The sequence below is a fragment of the Dama dama genome, chromosome 24, assembly GCF_033118175.1.
Source record: "Dama dama isolate Ldn47 chromosome 24, ASM3311817v1, whole genome shotgun sequence".
NCBI classification, from domain to species: Eukaryota; Metazoa; Chordata; class Mammalia; order Artiodactyla; family Cervidae; genus Dama; species Dama dama.
Window position 1 is genome coordinate 10,965,030 of NC_083704.1, and position 19,345 is coordinate 10,984,374.

At 47.2% G+C, this 19,345-nt stretch overlaps 1 protein-coding gene across 2 annotated transcripts in view; it reads left to right on the plus strand.

Annotated features, from left to right (window-relative positions):
* The window catches only part of TGFBR2 (transforming growth factor beta receptor 2), an 88,193-nt gene that overhangs the window by 19,344 nt on the left and 49,504 nt on the right, over nucleotides 1–19,345 (plus strand). For both annotated transcript variants that reach the window (XM_061127663.1, XM_061127662.1), the window contains one exon: nucleotides 15,538–15,706. In XM_061127663.1, the coding sequence (XP_060983646.1) occupies nucleotides 15,538–15,706 (169 nt within the window). The remainder of the gene's footprint in view (nucleotides 1–15,537; nucleotides 15,707–19,345) is intronic.

The following is a 19,345-nucleotide window of genomic DNA, read 5'->3' on the forward strand; positions in this document are numbered from 1 at the left end:
TCTTTCCTGGACCCATGATATCCTGATGTTTATGGAAATACTCATCTGCAGTAACAGATGAGTTATAATTTGCTTTAAGAGGATACAGCTAGCCCTGTTTTATTATCTGTGTGGGGGGTTTTTTGTTTGTTTCTTTTAATCTTTAAAGGACTGAACAAACAGTACTGCCTTGTAGGAGAAGAATATGCATAATATGTCTGCCCAGGGAAAGGCAGAGACTGTAAAATATTCCTCCTGAGAAACCGGGTAAAGAGAAGTTAAAGAGGCAGGTAGAAATCTCAGGGAGAAAACTTTTCCTGAAGGAATGCTTTTCATTGGGTTCCTCTTCCTTCAAAAGACTCCAGGGGAAGAAACTTCCCTGAGGGCAGTGGAATTTTCCCTGGTGAATAAACCCTCCCCGCCTTGGTCACCTTTCTGCTATGTTCTTCTGGGAGCTCACCCTTCTTTGGCATGCTGTGACTTACGCCCTCGTAAAGACTTTGGAAAAAAAAAAGGCTAGTATTTTTCCTGAAATGTTCATTTCCTTGCTGTAGGCTTATGTGGGCTTTGAGTGGAAATGTGATCTGTGCGCCTCACTCTGCATTTGGTCTCAGCCATTGAGATGGGGTTTAATAAGAACTGTTTGATACCTTAGGAGTCAGATGGGCCTTACTTTGTGAGCAGAGTGTTGTCTTAGACAAAGGGATTTGTATCTTGAGAGTGGCGCCAGCTGACATGGGTCCTCCCAGGCGCCAGCCTCTTGCAGATCTAGTTCGGTCCATGTTTTCTCACTTCTGGAACCCTCTGCGGCTGCCACTCACAGCGTGTGGGTTTACCCTGGAACTCTAGTCCTTGTCCCTGACTGTCTTCTGTCCCTCCCTCAGCAGTAATACTGCACACGGGCAGTCATTTAACACACATTTAGTACAAATCACAGTTCTTATGAAGTCAAGATGGAGCTTTAATTTCCAAGGACACCTTCGCCAGTCAGCACATCTCTTCTGGGGGACATCTTTTCTGTTCTGTCCTGCTTCCCCTTCCATGTCCCATGGAGCGTTTGGTTTCAGAGCTCCTCGGAAGATGAGAAACCCAGGTCTTCAGGGATTTCTTTGTGTCTGTGTTGTCCAATAGACCTTTCTTCTGTAATGAAAAATGCTCTAAATCTATAGTGGCCAAATGTGACTACTAAGCCTTTTGAAAGTGGCTATTGCTGCTTGAAACTGGAGATTTGATTCTATTTCACTTTAGTTAATTTAAATTGAAATGTCAACTCTCTTTGGCTTCTTTTTTTAAATTTTATTGAAGTGTGGTTGATTTATAATGGTTAATATCTGCTGTAAAGCAAAGTGACTCAGTTATACTTGTATATACATTCTTTTCCATTCTGGTTTGTCACAGGATGTTAAACATAGTCAGTTCCCTGTGCTATATAGTAGACCTTGTTGTTTATCCTTCTTTGACTTCTGTACTAACTTCTTTATATTATGGCTAATGTTGACCAACCAGATCTTGAGCTTTTCATTTTCTCTAAACTCTGCCTTAACTGTTCATACCTCCATGTCTGGGTCCAGTACATCTTTTTGTCTTTCTTGTCCTGTTTTCTCTGTGAGTATATTTTTATTCCTGCTCCAGAAAATATGTATTAATTTTTTACAAGTAAGGAGAATTTATCATGACGATAGAAGGTTTCTCTTGGAACCTAAGGAAGGGAAATGGAAAACTAGAAGGGGGCTACTGCGTGCCAGGCAGTGTTCACAGCCTGGAGCAAGAAGTCCGTGTGTACCAGTGAGCAGACGGGACTCTGCTGCTGTGTTAGGGATGGTGAGTTCAGGATCTGGGCAGAGAGCGATGATTGGCATATCCTCGTGAGCAGAAGGCAGGTGTCTGGAGCAGGAACATTTTGGTCAGAGGCAACAGCCGGTTCGGATGCCCTAAAACTAGAGGCAGCTTGTCACCTTTCCCCCCGCCCAACCGCCTCCCTACTTTCATATTTACTTCTCTTTTTACATTTTTAGAAACATCTTACATTGTGCTCCATAAGAAACGGAGCCAGACTGCACCAGCACTGGTGTAGGTAAGAAGATCAGACTTAAGGTGGTGAGGGGGCTTCCCTTGTAGCTCAGGCAGTAAAGAATCTGCCTGCAAGGCAGGAAACCTGGGTTCGATTCCTGGGTCAGGAAGATCCCCCGGAGAAAGAAATGCAACCCACTCCAGTATCCTTGCCTGGAGAATCCCATAGACAGAGGAGCCTGGCAAGCTCCAGTTCGTGGGGTTGCAGGAATCGGACACGACTTAACGACTAAAACCAGCACCACCAAGGTGGTGAGAGACTGTGAAATGGAGTAGAATGTGCTCTCTCAGCCTCCTAGGAACCATGCTGCTTTCTACACACCTTGGCCTTCGCTCCAGCATGAGCTCAGTTTAATGAATGAGACTGGGTGCAGATTCAAAGACACCGAAGTCAGCTGCATACAAGAGCTTGCATAAAAACTCTTCTGAAGAACTGTGAAGTATTGTAGCTTGACTTCCTAGTCAAAGGTAACTGACAACATTTTGAAGCTGAAGTTGCATACTCCACCCTTAGCCCTTGTGGTGGATGTTACTTCGCCATCGCCCATCATTGGAAGCAGCCTACTGGATTCCAGTACTAAGTGATAAGATGCACTTCCAGGGCCTTGTGGTTCTCATTTTTCCTTAGTAAAATGACTGTTGGATGGATAAAGAAGATGTGGTACATACAGTGAGATACTATTCAGCCACAAAACAGTGAAATGATGCCATTGTAGCACCAGGGATGCAACGAGAGATCATCATTCTAAGTGCAGTCAGAAGGAGAAAGACAAATGCCATATGCTATCACTTACATGTGAAATCTCAAATATGACTCTCATGTCCGTGAGACCCAGACTGAGAGATCAGACTTTGGTTGCCAAGGGGGAGGTGGGCTGGGAGTTTAGACGGAGCAGATGCAAACTATTATATGTAACATGGAAAGTCAACAAGACCCTACTGTATAGCACAGGGAACTAACTGTAGTCAGTATCCTGTGATAAACCATTATGGAAAAGAATATTAAAAAATTTATATCTCTGTATAACTGAATCACTTTGCTTTACAGCAGAAATTAACACAATGTTGTAAATCAACTATACTTAAATAAAATAAATTTAAAAAGTAAAATGTCTGTTGGGATCTATCTTGACCCTCCTGCAACGTGTTGACAAAGATCATCAGGTAAATGCTGCTTTCTCTTCTCACCAGCTGTGGGGCTCTCGGGACTTGCAGGGGTGGAAGGGGGGGCTTTTAACTTGTCACTTGTTGGAAGATAGCATGGTGCCACTCACAGCTACTTACTGCCCCAGAGCCTTTCACACTGTTTACTGCAAGTAACAGTAAGGTCATGACAGCCACGAGTGTTGCCCGGGAAGGACAGAGACCCGCCTTGCTTTCTCATCCAGCTGCGCCTTGAGAAAACAAGCCAAGTTGCCCAGTTTAATGGCAGATTCTCATTTTGTTTCAAATTTCCTACCCTTTGTTGTCCTTTCTTGAACTTAACAATGCTTGAAACTTGTTTCTTTTCTGTTTCACTTCCTCTGCTTGAAGGACATGAAGAGGGGGGTTTCACAATGGGTGGTGCTATCTTAGAAACCAAAGTGAACCTGAGCGTGCTTTTTCCTCCTCTGATGCCAGCAAGTCAAGGTTTGTTGGCTGCTCTTAATCCAGTAAAGGTGCCCCATTTCCCCTTCCCTCGCCCATGGCCAAGTTCTTCTAGAATTGGGTCCCTGTTCACATACCAGTGAGACTCAGAGTGCTTTTTACTTTCATTTCCTTAAAATTGACTGTATTTTCTTTTCCTTAATTTGCATTTTGGGGAGAATCAACCTTAAACAGATGGCACAGTATTAGGAGCTTGATTTTGAATTATGGCCTTTACCTCAGCCAAGACTTACAGAGCTCCTAGTGTGTGGTTCACCTGGGCTGAGGCTGTCTGTCCTGGAACAAGACAGGTGACATTCCTGCCCCCATGAAGTTGCCAGCCTCTGCCTACCAGCCTCAGTTAGTTACCGAAACATTTCCCTCATCTGTAAAGTGAGAACCGGCACATCAGTCTTTTATAACTGTATGTCACACATAATCAAAGTATTGAGCAAGCAAAAGAATTTTTGTGTAACCATACCTGTTGTTATTAGTTACGTTTCAAACTGAGCTGGGGAAATGGATCCGGAGTCAACTGTTAACAGTAAAAGTCTCTGTTCTAAATTGGAATTTGCTCCTCATCCCCCATAGTTAGTGGAAGTGCCTCTCTATGGGCTGAGCGGAAAGTGATCCTCTGTCACCTGACAACATTTTCCTTCTTTCCAATCTCGTGATGCACGGGTGACACTCTAGTTTTGTTCTTAGAAGCCCGGGTCAGCTGCCCTGATCAGGTGTGTGTCTGTGCGCATGAAGGGGGGATGTGGCCCTTCAGCAGTGTGCTGAGAAGTGGCCCACAGTGGATTTCTCCATCTGCAGAGAATATACAACAACACGATAGTCCTGAAGCATTTTTCTCATGTAAATGGAAACATGACATCTCATGCCATTTAAGTAGGGCTGCCAGGTCAGTGCTGGGACATGTTTGAATTATTCAGCTTTCATGACTTTGGGGATGGAACTGTGAATATTTTCCAAAATGAAAAGGACTTAAGACATCATTGTGTTCAGCACAGTATTTGACTGGTCAGAGGATGAACTGTGTAAACTGGTTGGGAGCCTGGAGCCAGGCCATGGTCATCTAGAGCGTTCTCCACTCCCTGTCTCGCCTGTTCTCCGGTGTGGTTTGGGGAGCAGCAGCCCCTCGTGAGTTTTTACGTGATGAAACAGCCTAAAGGAAAAGAGGTTAAGGACTAGTGCTTTCCATATATCTGAATGGCATGGAGCCCCTCTTAGCGAGACACTTACAACTCTAGCCAGGTCGTTGTCTGTGTTCTCCGGTTTCTGTCCGCTGTGAACCTCAGTGTCCCGGTTCTGTTTGCTTGAGAAGGAGAGCCAAATGTTAACCTTATTTCAGCATGTTAGAATTTCAGAATCTTAACGTGCCTCCTTGCCTCCCGTCTCTGAGTGTTGAAATTCACTAATTTTATCAGCACATTGCCAGATAACACACTAGGTGTCTCAAAGCCAAAGCAGACCAGTTCTGGCTTGTTGAATGTTTTGCAAAGGTCAGCAGAGGATTGGAAAATTTAACCTTCAGCTTACTACCTATTTGCCAGATCTAAGCTGGTTGTGAACAATATTTTAAAGCCACGTGATTTGTTTCTAGAAGGATTGTTAAAAGACCCTAAGCACTCTTGGGAACCTTTTGGTAACAATGATTATTTCCATTCTATCTCTGAAAGCTTTGGAGCATCACAGTAACAAAAGTTATTATATTTCATTTTGTCTATTCATTCAGATGTCCTGAAAGATTTCTTGGAAGTCAACAGACTGCTGCATCCAGTTGATAACTGGGAATAGATCTATCAGACTCTTAGTTATTTTTGTTGCTGGCATGCCTTTCCTGTAATTTTCTTAATGGAGAGAGAGCATTGCCTGCCCTGTTGCTTTTCTCACCAGAGTGCTTGTGTGACACTTCTGTCTAGATGGTTTTTACATGTATGCCAAGCCTGTTTTCTCTTCATCTTGACCCTAAAAAGTACCATTTCATAGATCAAGAAATGGAGGTTCTAAGAAGTTAAGTGGCTGACCCCCAAACCTGAACTCACACTCACGTTTTTGTCTTGAAAAGTCTTAGACTTTACCAAATTGCCCTTATTATAAGCAAAGCAATTGCAGAGAACCAAAGCTGTCTTCTAAGAAGCTTACTGCTCTCCCACCCTCTACCTGCTCCCCTCAACTCCAGCTGGCCACATTCAGGGTCTTTGCCTTTGGCCGGAATGAGTGTACACCTTTGCTCTTAGACCTCTGTAGCAGGAATCTCTGTTTTATTGTTCATAGCAAGAAAGATGAGGGCTTACATATGACCCATGGCTTTGTCTCTCCTTGACTGTCTCTCATTGACCTTCTGTAAGTTATTCACCTCTTTGACCCTTAATTTCCCTATCTATAAAATGATGATGACAAAATTCCATGGCATTTGTGATGAGTAAATGAACTAATCATCACAGAGCTTAGCACTGGACTGTGCATTTGGCTTGCATCCAGTAAATGGTGATAATAGAAATAATTATCGTTGTTATTAGTATTAATCCGCATAGATCTGATTTCTAAAGTAGAAAATGTTACTTCTCCTTGAACTGAAATGTGAGTATCCAGAGTAGAAAAGCAAATGCATATTGGGAAATATCCATAGTAGAGAGTTCATCGCAGATTTTTACATTCCTGTGAAACCTCTAGTAATGGAAGAGAGCATTGAACGGACATGATAAATACTCACTGATGGAAAATACTGTATGGCCACAGGGTGGGGCAGGGGGGCAGGAGACGCAGAGCCCCAGCTGGGGGGAGGCACAGGTACAGATGCTCTGCACCACCTCAAGGGTGCTGACCCTCCCTCCAGATGGCAGTTACATGAGATGAGGCGGCCCACTGTTGCCCCATCTTTTTATTTTCTTAAATTCAGTTAGAAATCCATCTTTTCACGTGACATCTCCTCATTTTCAGACTTGGTTCACATTTGAAACAGAACTTAGGCCGTATCTGGGGGCCATCCCCACCTCCCGCCCGACCCGGTGATTTCGGCTGTGGCATCTCCCAGCTCGGGCCAGCCCCAGGGACCTTCGTTGCCAGAAACCCAGCCTCTCGAACCAGACTCACCATCTAAAGGAGTATCTCTCCTGAGTGTAGTAGTATTTCCAGCCCTTTTCTAGATCACAAATATGGGAATTTTCTGCTTTGACCGCTATTTTCACATACTTCATAAAATTGTGATTGAAAAACCTTTCCAGCGCCGGGCACGCACCAGGACACTGAAGCACATTTTGAAAGAGAGGCAGGGAAAAATCGCCACAGAAATTTAGAAATGAAAAGCCAGATCTCACAGGAAATTGATACTCAGACCAAATTCCTTGCTTAGTTGAAGCAAACAGCTTAACCCAAATACTTATTTTTCTGATTGTCAGATAGTTGCTACCTTTTAAAAAAATCCCTTTCTACCGGGATTTTGTATTAGTTCTGGCATTTTGCTTTCAGTTGCCTCAGCATTTTGAGTTAAAGTATTGTTTAATTCATAAATAAATAACTTAATGGAAAAGCATATCTTTGCATAGACCATTTCAAAGTTCTTTTGGTAAAAATCATTTTGTGCATGTTTTTTATTTCCTGTCAGATCATAAACATCTTGCAGAAAGAGCCATGCTCTATTCTTTCAACCTTAATATGAAGGCTCTTCCAGGGCAGATAAATAATGCATGTTTGTTTATGTTGGCTAATTTTTTTGCTAAGTAATAAATGATTTTGGCTGAATTGGAATGTGATAACACTCCATAAATCCTGTGCTCATTATCTGGCTTCTAATCAGACTGTTTACCATGTTGTTTTGACTGTCACTAAGAGAGTTAATCATCTTTTATTTTCAATGATCTCTGTGTTATTTTCCTTGTTGCTGCAGTCCATTGTCAAGTCATATCACCTGAGGGAGAATTGTTTTCTCCGTTACTATTACTTTCTATAACAGACCAACTTCAGTGCCCTTCCTAGCAGGATGGTTATGATGTTGATGGTCTGTGAAATAGTGCCACATTCTGCTCTTCACTCAGTGATCAATCCCATGTGCATTGATGTAGCTTCATTTTTGTGTTTTTTTCTTCTTTTCCTCAGCCCCAGTGCCTGCATGCTGTTGGGTTTTGGCTCATTTCAAAAATTCTGCAGTGATTTATGCGCTACAGATAAATGCGCTGTTAAAAACCAGCTTTCTCAGTGGTGAACTAAAATGGGCAAGTTTGGACGGTGCTTTTTGTTGCAGACTGCTCACCTCTGCCCAGCCTTCTCAGAAGAGTGTTCTACCCATGAGATCTCTGTTAAAGTTGGGAGACCTAAAAGTGCTGCAGCTCTCTGAACAGACAGAAGTGCCTAATTTTGAAATACTGCCTCTGGCAACAAGACAGATATTTCCATCTGCAAGAGTCATTTTAAATGTTTGCGTTTTGTCACCTGATATGTGACCTGATTCTGGGACATATATCAGGGGGAAAAAAAAGCGAATTCAGCAGCTTGTTTGAGAACTCAAACTGTACTCCATTCCTCGGTGACCCAAGAAGTTCAGGGATAAGCAAGAAAACAGAACCTGCCTACTTGGGCGGTATTTGGAGTTAGTGGGGCCGGGGAGTGTGAATTAGGGAAGAAGCAGGTGGAATTCCTACTCAGCTGTTTTATGTTTGTCACTCTACTCAGCTCTAGCTTGTATTAAACATATATTATTAGTTTTATATGTATATAACTCCTTTAATAGTTCCTTGCAAATCAAAATTTAAAAATCCTAGTTCAAAGGCACAATCACGTTTTCAATTTAAAGTACTCTATGGAATTAATCTCTTTGAAACATCCCATAATTCCTTAATTTGCTTGTCTGGGGAAACAAATTTATGTTTATATGGCTTAAAGCCATCCATAGACCCATAGTGAAGTGTTAGACTCATGAGCCAAAAAGGCCAAAAAAATAAAAAGAAAAGAAATCCTCAAAGCTAAGTTCCCTCAGTTGAACAAGTCAAAGAGGGTGGGGAATTACACACATAAACACACACACATACCCCTGCCACCTTTCCAGGGCATTCATAGTTACCTTCATGACAGTGAAATTAGACTAGAGTTTTATTAAGAGGGCAGAGGGCCTGCAACTGTCCAGATTCAGTGGTTTATTCACCAGCTCTTGATTTTTAAGTTTTTAAACCAGGCTTGAGTTTCTTCAGTTCACTTTTAGAACGTCGTTGTTCAGCCACTCAGACATGTCTGACTCTTTGCGACCCCATGGACTGCAGTGCTCCAGGCTTCCCTGTCCTTCACTGTCTCCCAGAGTTTGCTCAAACTCAGGTGCATTGAGCCAGTGATGCTGTTTAGCCGTCTCATCGTCTGTTGCCCCCTTCTCCTTATGCTTTCCATCTTTCCCAGCATCAGAGTGTTTTCCAATGAGTTGGCTCTTCACGTTAGGTGGCCAGAGTACTAAAGCTTCAGCTTCAGCAACAGTCCTCCTAATGAGGATGGAATAGTCCTATTCTATAGTCTCATAATAGATTAGGTAGAGAAAATCAGCTTCTGTTGTTGCCTGTTGTGCTTCCGCTGGGATGTTTTTTATGCCTCTTCACTCTCCTTGCCTTTTGTAAATCTAGCTTTGGTCAAGCCATGCTGTGAACTGTGTAAACCTCGGACATCCCTGTGGCTCTCCTCTCCATCTGTCAAAACAGCAATTGTTGTTGAATAATTCTCTGTCTCCAGAGATCCTGCCCCTGGATCGTCTGGATTCCCCACTCTGCTCAGCTTCTCGTGGCCTATGCTCTGCTCCCAGTCAGAGTGCCTTTCTGTCCTCTCATGCCTCTGAAAACCACCCACCCTTTAAGGATAATCTCCTCCATGAATGTGGCTATCCCTGTATCAGCTTTTTGTCCTTTTCTGACCTCATGCTTGCTCGGAAAGCAAGTTGGTTGCATTTGATAGCCTTGTCTTTCTATCTAGTACGTAAGCCACAGGAGGGCGTGGACCCACCTAATGTTTGTTTTAAGTCTCTTTCTGTGTGGAGAGGATTACAGAGACCTGATGAGTCCCCGGTTGTTGACCATTTGGTAGGCAGTTTCAATGTGGAAAAATATGTGTCTTTTCTTACTAGGCTTTTGACCGCTAGGAATGATCTCCTTGCCTTTTCAAATAGATTTTAGAGTATGGACTAGGTCATGCTTGGAGGGTCTTTAAGGAGTATTATCATTACAAAAAATATTTGCATGAAAAACATGGATGCCTTCAGGCCAGTGTCTGAGTCTTTCCTGTGCAGACTCTGGCCTCCCAGTTACCTTTGTGGTAGTTTTTCCAGAACTGCTCCTGGTGCCCAGAGACCTTGGGGGACTGTCATTGGAGAAAAGCCCCTCCTCTCCTGCTTTCAGTATACTTATCATTACTTAAGGGATGAGGGTTAAAATACAATTTTAAAACTAATAAAGAAGGTATTGCCTTGTGTTAGAAGTTCTGAGTATGCAGCAGATGTTCAGGGAAGGAAAATCTTCCTCAACTATCTTTGGCTTAATTACAAGGTGTCTTTTTGGTGTATTTATTTATTTATTTATAGCAATTGACCAAAGGCTTTGACTCACTGGGGAATGTCTCTCTTTCATTATGAATCAGGAAGGGTCCTGTGCAGTTGTTCGGTGCTTCGTTCTGGGCTAGAGAACGCGTGTGACAGGCCAGTAGACTGGTCCCACTGGTCTCAGGGGCCCCGGGTGTCTGTTGCCTGCATCGCAGACCATGGTGGCTGACTGCCAGACGGTTGCCTCCGTGTCTGACTCTGAAATGCCAACTGCAATTGAAAACCTTCTTGCTGAGAACAAGTCTTTCCATTCCGGGACCATATGGTGATCAGAGCCTCTGGGCCCACGATCGTTTATGGGGCCAGGCTCAAGAGAAGAGCAGATGGGAAGAACTGTCATAGGATACCTTGGCTGGGAAAATGGTGAGGAATGAGTGTTCAATTTTGCTAGATCCAGAATGAGTGGAGACAGGGGAATCATGGCCAGCCACAATCTGGGTTCTCCACAAGACTGCCCGAAGAGTGAATGTGCAGCTTCAGCATCAGCTGAGGACAGGTCAGTGCCCACCTGAGAGGGGGGCGGGTACCTGTGAGTGGGTGGGAGGCGTCAGTGCTGGTTCTCTAATCAAACAGGAGTCTGGGGCTTGTGTGAAGGTAGAGGATTGACAGCTACCATCAGCTGACCTTCCGAAAAGTAGATTACCCTCAGTAACGTGACTGGGCGTCCTCCAGTCAGTTGGGAGGCCTTATATACAAGCAAGAACTGAAGTTTCCTGGAGAAGGAATTCTGCCTGAAAACTGCAACACTGATTCCTGCCTGAGTTTCCAGCTTGCCAGCCTGCTAGAAATTCCAGACCAGCCATCCCCGCCATTGCATGAACCAGTACACGTAGTACACACACCCGTGTGGGTTTAGCGTGTTCCCAGGGGATTTGTGTGCTTATTAATATCGGAGGAGCTCTGCTCTGAGTCATAGTGGTTCTGTTCGCCAGTTGCCTTGGATTATTCTTTGAGATGCTGCACTTGGTTATATCAGTTTTAATAATCCTTGCTATGAAATTTATAGCACAAAGCAAGACATCCACAGGTGTTTGTAGAATAAATGAATTTCTAAGTGCCTTCAAAACATGTCGTAAAACGACAGTAGATAGATTCAGGAATTCAAAACTACCAGAGTGCATTTCTGCCCAAACGTTTGGGATTATTTCTGGAATTTTGAGACTTTACCTAATAGTTCAGCTAATGCTAGACACCATTCCAAAAGGTATGCAGTCACAGTTTGTATGCAAAAATCCTTAATATTTTTATGGAATAATCTAATCCTTATTAGGCTGCTCATCTTTGACCTTCAAAGACATCAGTACTGTTCTAGAAACAGACACAGCTAGGCATTTACTTTGTTCATATTCTCAAGACCTGGCAGCAAGGTCTCTAGGCAGCAAGTTTGGGGAAAACATGCTCTAAAATGAGGAAGGTTGACATGATCAAGACTGAAGGTCTTGCCATTACTCATGGGTCTGTTTGAAAAGAAGTGACATGTGATAGTCCATGTGACCGTCATATGCTGAAGGAGGCTGCCTTCGCTCACTTCCTTTGCGGGGTGGCTTTCTCGGTGAGAGATCTTCTCATTCTGGAGAGCGCTGCATGCTGGCTCAGTGTGTCTGGCTCTTTGCGACCCCGTGGACTGTAGCCCGCCAGGCTCCTCTGTGCATGGGGCTCTGCAGGAAGAGTACTGGAGTGGGCTGCCATTCTTTTCCCGTGGACTGGAATGCACAGAGGCAGTCGTGTGTGGAGTGAATGACCATCTCCCCCTGCCCCTGCTCCTCCCCCCACCACTCTTGCCTCCCATTCTAATTAGCCTTGAACTATCCAGCATGTTCTCAGTGACCTGTGAGGACTCTGGAGTGGGGCTAGGTTTCTTCACCTGGGACTACGGCCCTTCAGGGAATAGTGAAGTGATGAACCAAAGTTTGCATGCATTTCTCTCTACCCCCTCACTCCAGAGTGAGAGCAGAAATCTTTTATCAAGATTAGGTGACCCCCAACAAAGGTATGAAGAGAGCTGCTTCCCTGCACTTAGCTCTCTGTCCCACCAGTGCTCCTGTTCCCAAAGGACAATGCTGGCTTTAAGCAGAGGTTGGAAGTTAATTGCTGGCGGAATGGTCCAGGTCAGGAGCCTCCTGATCAGCTCGTAGGGAGTGGCTGGTGGGGGTGGGGGCAAGGCAAAGACTATGCCCTGTGTCAGGGCTTTCAAACTGGAAAAGAAAAAAAGCCGCCAAGCTAGAGAGTCCATTCACCTTAGCAGTGGTAGCTTTTACCGTAACAAAGGGGAAAAATGGGGCCTCCTTGCAGTACTTAGGAGGCTCTGTGATAACTGAACACCTTGACAAACAGGTGAGGCACACACAAGCTGCCTCCCTCCACGGGCCTGTGCCTCCAAGCGGGGGTCAAGTTGTCCTTTTGCCTCTCCCCCAGAATTCACCGGCGGAATTCTCGTGTTTGGCCTCCCCACTGGGCAGCCAGGCTCGGCATCTCCCCGAGGCCCGGCCCCCTAACCCTGCAGCCTGCTGCTGGCCCTTCTGCCTTCTTCTCTTTTTCTTTCTTTCTTTTTTTGGATGACACTTTTTTGTGTCTTCCCTGTGGACTGTTTTGCAGGCCTCAGATCTAAAGCACTTCTGCTTGTGCACACATCAGTGGCTGCTGCTGCAGCTTCCACCACCAGTCACGTGGGATTGTTTCGCTCTCCCATCACTTCTGACTGTCACGTTGTCACATTTCTTAGCTTTTTGCTAGAAAAAGGTTTGCCAGCCCAGGGAAGGACTCCTTTGCGTCTGCAGTGTGTCTGAGAGCTGAACACGCGGCTTTGGGTGTGTGTTTTCCTCCTCTGTCACATGCATTATATGCGTGTGTGTTGGGGACAGGGAGGGCATGTTTGTGCTGCTTTGCTTTGTGCGAGTTATGTCATTTCCAACTAATTCCAGCGCAGTGTCTCAGCCTCGGTTGTATGTGAGAATTGTCTGAGCAGCTTCCAAAAGTCCTGGTGCCCAGGCCACCCTCCAGAATAATTAAATCAGCATGTCTGCGGGGTAGAGTGTTCCATGAATTTGTTAAGCACCCTAAATGATGGATGGATTTCAGCATTGGCCCCAAAGTTGATAACCACTAATAGAGGCTAAAATCCTAAAAGCTGTAAGGCTGAATTCCAAGTCCTGGAGGCTTGATTTTATATTTAAAAGCAACAAAGCTTTCTAACCAGCAAATAGATGTTTGTCTGAAGCTACACTATTTTAAAAAAAAAATCAAATAAACAGAACATGGCCTGGCTTTTTTCTTCCCTTGCCTATGTCTTTTAGGGAAGCCCAAAGGGTTAAATTAGCTGTTTCACAAATGGATCCAAATCTAACCAGTGTGTGTGTGTGTGTGTGTGTGTGTGTGTGTGTGTGTGTACACACACACACATTTTTTTTTCCCCCTGTTGTCTTGGTCCCAAATGGAACGCAAGATTCAGAGAACATTGCAGCCTGTATTTTCAGCTAAGTTTAGTTAGAGCTCTTGGTCCCGGAGACATTGAGAATTTCAAAATAGTTTGTTACCTCAAAATACACTTCCTGAAATGGACTTGAGGCCTGAGAGGGATGAATGGGCTTTTTTTTTTTTTTTGCTTCTATATTTATTGTACCACAAGAAAGCAAATCTTAAATTTATGTAAGTTTTTATTTTTAGAGACCCAGGAAACAGGTGCTTTGCCCAAGTGACAGAAGGCTGCGTGGCAAAATGTCGAGGGCAGACTAGAATCCATGGGCAGGGCGCGGCGGGGGACGGCCCTGGAGCTGTGCGTCTGGCCTCAGGCCGGAGCGCCCTTCACACAGGGCCGACCGGGAGGACTTGCCCAGGCCTGGGAGAAGCACCATCCCACCTCCTGAGGGCCGGGCTGGGCTGGGGCCCCTGTGCCTGGGCGCCCTGTCTTTTCTCATCTGGCACAGAAGGGCCTTTGAGGATGTTTGTTGAGGATGGCCCAGGCTCTGTCTCCCAGCTCACGCCTTCAGTTACCAGCTCTGCCAGTGGAAGCGGGTCTCACAGAGGAAGAAGAGAGGCAAGGGTGTTAAGCCTCGTCAGAGCCTCTCAGCGTGCCGTGTGTTGCAGGGACAGTTTGCCTTCAGCGGGGCACTGGTGAATGTGAAGGAGTCTCCTGTTTGTTAGCACTCTGCCCGGGGTGAGGGGAGCGCCTGGTCCCTCCCTCCCTGGTGCCAGAGCCAGATGTGCACCTCTGTGTTTGCTCCTTCATGGATTAGCTAGGCAGCATCCATCAGTACCTTTCTGGATAGCATCCATGTGACAGCCCCTCTTCTTGGCCCTGGAGAAGCAGCGTGGGAAGAAGGCGGAGAAGGCCGTGTGGCGCTTGCATTTGGAGTGGATTGGAAGCCACTGGCTGGTGGAGAATGTGCAGAAGATCAGACAAAGCCCTGCGTTGGTTCCCTTGTGGGCTGCTTTGGGACCACGCGGTGACGTTTAACGGAGACCAGGAAGGCGACCAGAAGGCAGGCGAAGGCCAGAGTAAGGGTCGGACCTGAGGCAGGTGGGAGCCTGGCTTCTCCCGGGAGAGGCCCTGGTGTCCTCGAGGGGAGTGCGTGCAGAGTGGGCGGCAGCTGGTGGTGCCGGGAGGGCGGAGGCGGAGAGGGGGCAGGCCGCAGAGCCTGGAGGGGGAGCTTGCTGGCACTCACCTGTGTGTTTGTCTAGGAGACACTTTATAGGGAGAAGTCAGAGCCAGGCTTTTGCCAAGAAGGCCCTGATGCTCTGGCGAGTGTAGGTCAGGAAAGCAGCGGCCAAGTCTGCCCTCTTCCCCAGGGTCTGCTCTGAGCCGGCTGACCCCCTTTCCAGACGTGGCAGCCGTGCTCCGCGTGACCCCGATCTGCCCGTCAGGAGACGGCTCTCGTCGGTCTCCCGCATCCTCTGTGCCTGCCTCTATTTTGAATTGCCCTGCCCTGGTCTGTTTTCATGTCCACCCACCAACTAAACTATAATTTCCTTTAAGAGTACATTCAGCAGCACCCAGTACCACGTGGTAGGCCGGCTTGACGTCTGTCTCTGGTGACAGGAATCTTTCTGGTGAAAGGAGTGCCTAACAATGGTCACTGACAAAGGCAAGAAGTTGCCAGGCCTCCCCGACCCCAGCCATCCCCACCCCTCGCTGGCTTTCACTCCAGCCTTCTCCTCTGGTGAGGAGGTGCTGGGCCGCTCTCTCCACGTTCATCCTTAACGACCGCAGGCTCATCCGAAATCGCATCTTGTCAGGACTCCATTGGTAGCTGGTTTTGTCGGCTCACCGCGTGGGATCTCTCTTCTCTTTGCAGTTAACAGTGACATGATGGTCACTGACGGCAACGGCGCCGTCAAGCTGGCGCAGCTGTGTAAGTTCTGCGACGTGAGGTCGTCCACCTGTGACAACCAGAAGTCCTGCTGGAGCAACTGCAGCATCACGGCCATCTGCGAGAAGCCGGAGGAGGTCTGCGTGGCCGTCTGGTGAGGGTGCCTCTTCATGCTCCTCCCTCCTCCTCTTACAAGCAGTGCGCACTCGCTGGACGTAGGGTCCCGTGTCTCGTCCCATCTACCCCCTTCAGACCCTCTCTCTGTTACATGGTGCAATTTCTTGAGACAACTGTGCACTTTCATATACACACACACCCCTTCCTTGAGTCGAGGAGAGGGACTTGCTGCTTGCCAGCCACTTGACCGACACCCCTGGGGACCGCGCAGTGATGTCCAGAGCTCCGTGCGGAGGCAGACTCGGTCCTATTTCACAGAGATGGATGGTGGCTGCTGCAAGAGGGACGCACTCGTCAGAAACGGGGGAAGCGACTCAGGGCCTCAGGACATAACCCGTTCCTTAGTCAGAAGCCTTGGCCAACGCATCACACCACCGCTGGCCAGACTCCGCATCTTTCTCTGGGAGCAGATTCTCTACCCCCTCCCTTCCCCTTTCTTTCTCTTTCTTCTTCCCTGCCTCATCCTCTCATTTTTGCTACGTACACACACAGACACACACATAGTGGGAATCATTTGATTAGCACGTAGTTATTAACACGTGTTATGAATTGGGGGTATGAGCCAGAGATTTTAAAAAAAGTGATAAGGAAGTCCTCATTTTATAAAAAAAAAAGTGTACATTTGTTGATGAAATGTAACATTTTGAAGACTTATACGGATGGTTTCAATGTATCAGCTATTTTTTTTAAAGTAAGCTCTGTGTCTCCTGGCTGTTTGCAAATGAGAATATCCACCCAGTTATCTTTGCCTGCTCCTTTGAACAGGAGTCTCTGGAGTCTTCCTCCAGACCATGTGCCCTCAGCCTGGACAGTAGATCTGAGAGCCTGGCACATTTCCCTGCACACCAGGGCACGAATCTGGCTCTTAAGAGCTGAAGGAATGTTCGCAGCCAAGACCTGTCACGGGGGCTCGCCATTACCTACCAGCTGCACTGTGTCCTGCCCTGAGCCCTGCTTTTGCAAAAGGGTTTGACAGAGGTGGTGTTCGAGGAGAGGGACATGTGTGATGGGAGGGGATGGACGGACAGATTGTGCTCAGGATCGGTTGAGGTGCTCTGTCAGTCGTGGTTTCCTGCCGGGGGGCAGGCACCCTTCTCTGGAAGCATCAGACCAAGGTCAAAAGGGGAAGAGTGGCCACCGGTCAGGTTCAGGGCAGGAAGCTTCAGACCCCAGACCGGGTGACCCCAGGCTCCTCCTCCGTGTCTGTTCTCTGCTCACCTTTGCTTACATAGCCACTGGGGGTGAGAACTTAACTTCTGCACCAAAAGCAGACTTTTTCATTAAGGGGGGGTTTCCCTACCCCTAATCCAAGTGCAGGGGGTAGAATGTGAACCACGCACTCCTGGCACTGACGCTTTGCCATCTCGGAAGGTAGGAGCATGTGGGGACCCGCTCTGTCCCCGCCGTGTTTCCGATGTAGAGTAAACACAGTGAACGTTGTTCCTCCCTGTCTGCAGAAAGACACACAGAGCGGTGAGGAGAGGGGATGCCAGTGTGGGTGCTCTCCTGTGCCCCACCCCCGCAGCCCTGAGGCACTCACCCCGCACCCTCTAGGGAGGGCTGCTCCCCTCCACTTACCAGGCTGGAGGCACTCTGCATCCAGGAACCAGCTGCCTAGGGCCGGCTGGTGCCGGGGCCCGAGTGCTTGAGCACATGGCCTGAACTTGGGATGGCTCTGGTGGGCCCTCCCAACCCCCAGCCGCCCAGAGGGTAGCTGAGACCTCATTGCAAACCCCTCGCCCACTCTGTGCAGCTTTGCTCCCTGAAGGGACATCGCCCCAGAGCACCTGTACGGAGCTGTCACAGCCTCAGGGTCTGTGTGCCGGGGCCCTCACACGCAGGCTCGAGTCTGTTAGAAACAGCCAAGCGGGGAGTAGAAGACTGCTCTCTGTGATCCGCTTTAGTCTTCCCATTCATTCACTTGTTGAATTAATGCCAGTTGTTCACTCTCACCATGGGAAATGCTTAAGTCCTTTTCAAGGATTGAAATATTTTGGAACCAATATTAATTTGATTACTGTGGTTCTTTTGTCATGGATATTGACAATCTCTTCAGTTGCAGGACAAAGAAGTCAGTGTTTATCTCCCTGTATTTTTCCTTTCTGTGCTTCAGTGAATCCAAAATGTTTTGCACAGTGGGCCCTGCCTGTCCAGGGGGCACTGTTACAGCAGTGGGTGGAGGAGGCCCTTAAGGGCCTTACGGAGCCTCAAGTCCTTTTTTTTTTTTTTTTGACACATATATATGTGAAGTGAAGGAAATGAAGTCTCAGTCATGTCCGACTTTTTGTGACCCCATGGACTGTACCTGCCAGCTTCCTCCATCCGTGGGGTTTCGCAGGCAAGAAAACTGGAGTGGGTTGCCATTTCCTTCACCAGGGGATCTTCCCAACCCAGGGACTGAACCCGGGCCTCCCGTGCTGCAGGCAGTTTCTTTACCATCTGAGCTAACAGGGAAGCCCATACATGTTTCTGTACATCCATATATGTTTCTCCACTCTTCTTTAGAGTCTTTCTCCATACAGGCATTGCCGAGTGTTGAGTAGTCCCCTGTGCTACTCAGCAGGCCCTTATTAGCGTCAGTCGTGTGGTCGTGCGTGCATGTCAGCCCCAGGTCCCCCCCCCCCCCCGGTAACACACGTGTGTCTCCTACATCCGTGACTCTGCTTCTGTTTGCCCTCAGGTACTGAGGTTGAGCCCCGTCCCTGCGGTCCTAGAACCGGCTCAGGGCTCTGGAGAGGCTTTTCTTCATGGCTCCCAGTTTCTTCCTTGTCCCATCCCAAGGCCTCTGGAAGCTTCACAGAGGAGCGATACCATGCCCTTCCCTGGGAGCCTGGCGGACTTGGCGTGCCTTCCTTGTGTTACCAAATCAAACACAGACGAGCGCACGCCTGTGTGCACACCCACATGTGTTCCCCTCGAGAGCCCCTCAGTTCTCTGCACACAGCCCGCACCCTGTGGGGGTAAGGAGGGCCTCTTGTTTGACGGCCACTGTTTTCGTCAAGACCTCCCAATAACTTGGGAGTTAAGGACAGGATTTTTTTTAGTGTTTTTCAAAATTATTTTTTAATTTTTCTGCAATTTTTAAAGGTTACACTCCATTTACAATGATTAGAAAATACTCCTATATTCCCACTCTTGAGTGTATCTTACACCCAGTATTTGTGCCTCCCAACCCCCCACACCTCCCCACTGATTTGTTCTCTGTGAATCTGCTTGAGTTTTGTTCCATTCACTGTTCTGTTGTGTTTCTTAGATTCTACGTCTAAGCGATATCATACAGTATTTGTCTTCCCGTGTCTTATTTCATTTAGCGTACTTCCCCCAAAGCCATCCGTGATGCTGCAGATGGCACACCTTTGTGGGGGAGTCTCCCGGCTCTCTGCTGAGCTGGGCTCCGAGTGTGTGGTGTGCAGGGACACTCGGTTTATGGTGTTGGCACGGAAGGACGCCTTGCAGTTCCTTCCCACATATCTCTGTATTTTCCCTCATGTCCCTTTCTGTCATGCAGGAAACCGCAGTTCTTCATCCAGAAGTTTCTTCTGTCTCCAACCCCGCCAGCTGCTGGCTGGGATGGCGCCCTCATTCATGGAGCCCCGGGCCCAGCAAACAAAATGAG